Genomic DNA, 4,662 nt, shown 5'->3' on the forward strand with positions numbered 1-4,662 from the left:
ATTAGAAATAATGAGCTTGCTTTAGCATTAGATGTTCACGTGGATACTGCCCATAAAGAGCTTTCCCGCTGTTAGTATGGGAAACTATCTTAAGCCCCAACTGTTTATAGTTTCGGAAAAACAGGTCACTACCGATGCCCCACTTGCATAGGATAGGTTTTTAGAATTAAGCAGGAATGATGGTCCAACAATTTATATGTATATATTATATATTCAGTTTTCAAAAGAAATACACGTTTTGATACCCACCCGTTGGGTTCAAAAAGCCTAGTTTCGCCAAATGGTCTGTGAACAGCCTAGCTCTTAAACGATATGTCTTACAAAATAGAAATTATGTATTTAAGAGGAGTATATTCCTGGGATGTAACAGCAATCTTTTCCAAAAACAACTAGAAATTTAACATTTTGCGTGTTCATTTTGTTGACTTAACATCCCATTCCTTGCAGATTTGGCCCAAAACAGATATGCGTCTTTTCATTCCAAACTCCTTAACCATTCTAACCCATTAATTCTTAATCTTTCATCCTTAACAATCCCTGATAATCCTCCGAGGCGTCTGAAAAAAAGATGGCCACGGGACCTTCTAATTTAAATTAATGTTTGAAGTACCACCAAGGGGTGGTTCCTTCCCAAGATTTCAAGTGTATATGAAACATACAACATATTTACTTATTGTATTATTTTGTATAGTTGTAAATTACATTAAATAAATAAAATCATTTTGTGGAACATCATGACAACTTCTACTCCTACGAAGATGTATGTCATAATACTACTTAATAGTACATTAAACTAGCTTTATTCTGAATACTACTATACTACTGAATTTTTAGTGCATTTTTATGAAATGTTGCTTTTTAAAAACAACAGACTATAGTAGTTCTACTATGGCTCATATTTTAGCAAATTTACTCTACTTTAAATGAGGTTTTCTAGTATTGTTGGTAGTTTTGAAGACATAGAGCTCCGAATGAAAAAATATTTTGTTTAACGTTTTTAAACAGCTGCCATTTTTTAATCCTCCTACCTATACTTAATAGACTCATCAATTTTGATTAGTAATTATACATAGTTATCTTTAAAGTAATCAAAAATTGGGGTGAAATAACTACCTTTTTCACCCCGGCTCTTGTACCAGTGCTACTTTATAGAATCGATATTTTACTTTTGTTTTCGATTTTCTCGAAAACGACTTTAATTTTGATTAAAATCGCCATGACTATAAATAAAATGGTATTTAAAATCAGTTAGGTCTTATTCTTATTAAAATAGTCTGACAGAGCTTATATAACGATTTTTTAAATAATCTTCCTCTAATGTGCTATTATTTTTGTTTATTAAAAACAGTTTTCATTGTTTGCAATAATAAAGAGTAGATAAGTACAGAATATAAAAGAATTTTATGTATAAATAAATGAGAAAAAAAGGAATAATTGAAATATCCTATAGTAACGGGAAAATTCACCCAATTATTCCCTATTCCTTAATCGTTTGTTAAACAGTCTCCAAAAATCTCAAAATAGGAATTTGTATAACAAAAGATTAATAAAAAGAATATATATATATATAAATATAATTTTCGCCTTCTCTGGTCTTTAAGAGTTTTTTTCGAAAATAACATAAACGCTTAAAATTTCAGTACTAGCTCAACAATCTATACAAAATTTGGGGGCGTACGTAGGATGGTAAGTGAAAGTTAGGTGATGTCTGTACCTCGCCTGATTTTTTAATTTAAATTTTTTCTATCCTATGAAGGGTATTTAGCTTTTTTTTACCTACGAAGGGTATTTAAGCTAATTTTTTTTATTCTATGGATTCTGATAGTGAATTTCATTAGTAAAATTTATTACGCGCAGGTTTTTGATCAGACGCGTCCTGAAAGCATAAATTTAAAAAAGAAAAACATGATTTTTCGATTACGGTGTTTAACCATTTGCATACAAATTGTACGAAAAATCGGGAAAAACCTTAATGATGTCTTTAGCTCGCCTGAATTTTTAATTTAATTTTTGTCTATCTTATGAAGGACATTGTTCATTTTCTTACCTTCTCCAGTTATTATATAGTGCACCTAACTCTGAAATTTCCAATCAAATGGAATATTTTTTTTTTCTAGGAATAAGTAAATAGAATATGTCAAAGTTATGATTGCAGGTTTTTGATCCGACGCGTCCTGAAGGCGTAAATTTAATAAGGTAAAACATAATTTTTACGACTTTTGACCATTTGCTTACAAATTGTACGCAAAATCGGGAAAACCTGAAGAGCAAAATCGTTTTAGAATTCAATTTTCTCTGAGAATCCGTCATCATAATTTTAGTTTCCTTGGCCGTCCGAGAAAACTAAAACTTATGTTTAAAAAAAAAAAATGTATACATATCCGACCTATTGATAGTTACTATTTTGGAAAAAGTTTGATACTAGCATTTTATATTTTTTTAACAATGGTATAAAATATTTTTAGGGTTATCAGTTATCGCAGGTTGAGCACTGTTATGTTTGATAATTGGCTATACAATTATACCTCAATAAATAAATGTATCAATTATGATAACGGATTCTTAAAGAGAATTTAATTCTCGAACGATTTCGTTCTTCAAGGTTTTTTTCGATTTTCTGCACCATTTGTATACAATTTGTCATAAAGTGTAAAAAATTGCTTGCGCCTTTTGATATTGTTGAACTGAAATGCCATTAAAATAATGATTATACAAATAGGTCAAAGCAATGATACTGCAACTATGGAAAATATGCAGAAAGAAAAAGAAAAAGAAAATATTGAACAATGTATCAGATGAACAATTCATGTCCTTATCACTGGGATACCTTAAGATGTCTGTTATCACATATCAGGCTTACGATCTTATTCGTAATGACAGATTATATTTTAACACATTTATGATTACTCTCTGATATAATTAAGGTTTGATATATAAATTTAAATAGGGGTCATATTTAATCTAGAAGGCTTAATCAGTTATTGTATTGTTATAGGATGTGGCGCTTAGAGCACTTAAAATGGCGAACGGGAGGTTCGAAGCCGCCTTGGACTTGCTGACCAAGCAGCATGTACCAGTTGAAACCGTCGTCAACGGGGTTGCCAAAGCATCTAATGCTGGTAAGCAATATTATTTATTATGTTTATTATTATTAATTTTGAATAAAAATATTATGTATATCGCTAACCTCATAATTAAATTATGATGAAATATAGGCAATAATCTTTATGAAATATTTACTTCATCTATATCTCTTCTATCATGATTAATGTCTAATTCTGTACTTCAGAAGAAAATGAAATTATGTCATTTTTTTTTTTTATCATTTTAGGATTAATAAACATTTTTATCATTATGTTTTATTTTATCATTTCACATTTTATTAAATGCTATTGCTTATTGCCACAAGTATAGATAACTATGTCTTGAAAAAATTGTGAGGAGTTTCATACCTTTAAATAGGCAATTAATAATAACAATTTATTTATGGGCGAACCCCTGTACAAATAGAGTTAACCTGTAAATAGTTAAATAGGCAATTAGTACACCTTTATCCAGAAGGAAACATTTGTTTTCTAAACTGGAAAACTGCTCCTGTAAGGCTATGGAATGTGATACACTGTACTATACTTCCTAGGTGAATAACTATTTTTTCCTTTACCTGGAAGTATAGATTAATAAAAATAATAGAAAATTACTAAAGGCAATAAAGGCCACCGAAAATCTAGATACTGCAATAAATTAGAAAGCAGATCTGATAAATATTAATTCATGGAGAATTGCTGTATAAGTTAAAAACAATAATGTATGTAGGTCCTAAATCAGTTATGAGAGGAGTTACATGCTCCCAAAAGAAATAATATATTAAAAAATACCCTTCCATTATTGAATAAAATTAGTTTATAATTTAATTGTTAGGGGCTCCACTGAACCATCAGATTCCTCCCAAATTCAATCCTTACAGTCCAAAATAAAAAGTAGTAAAATACTAAATGCTCCTTACTTTGTCACAAATTAAGTCATCCCTCAGGACCTCAATGATCCATATGTTGCTGATATGGCCAGAACCAGATACCAACCCTTCCATGATAAACTTCCCAACCACCCAATAGGCACTTGTTTCCAACCTACCTTCTTCTTCATTGCCTCGTAACCCTCCTAGGCATCTGAAAAGTAGATGAATCTTCTTCTCTAGAAATGTTATTGGAGTTCTATCAATGGTGAGATTCTCCACATGTTTCTATCATGTCATTTTATCACTGACTGCAAATTTACTTGTATATATTTTTATACAGTTGTAAATAACAATAAATAAATTATAAAAAAAAAGTAAAGTGAATTGTACATTTATGATCTGCTTGAAACTGTCTCAGTTCAGAAACTTAATTTTTTTTTTTTCATGCTGAATATTAAAATTCTGAATTTATTTATTATTGGTTAGAGCGAAGCATGAAAGTTCTTCTCACTCGTAAGCAAAATGGAAACTATTTCCATGTTTCTATTCTTAGAAACAAGTCCTGTTAAGTTACTTACTGTAAGGCTCATTAAGTTCCCATTAATGTCCTTGCTAACAGTTATCAGATGTAGGAGCACCATATAAGCCAGTTTCATGACTTCAGAATTATTTACACTTTTGTCCCTACTTATTTTCAGTTTTAGTAT

At 30.2% G+C, this 4,662-nt stretch overlaps 1 protein-coding gene across 1 annotated transcript in view; it reads left to right on the top strand.

The window, feature by feature from the left end:
• Nucleotides 1-4,662, top strand: part of wts (serine/threonine-protein kinase warts) — a gene marked incomplete in the record, with an annotated part of 165,560 nt that overhangs the window by 142,906 nt on the left and 17,992 nt on the right. Inside the window, 1 exon segment of the mRNA XM_067052542.1 lies at nt 2,996-3,119. Coding sequence (XP_066908643.1) covers nt 2,996-3,119 — 124 coding nt within the window.

Source organism: Halyomorpha halys, unplaced genomic scaffold, assembly GCF_000696795.3.
Source record: "Halyomorpha halys isolate HHAL.00 unplaced genomic scaffold, Hhal_1.1 Scaffold86.1, whole genome shotgun sequence".
NCBI lineage: Eukaryota > Metazoa > Arthropoda > Insecta > Hemiptera > Pentatomidae > Halyomorpha > Halyomorpha halys.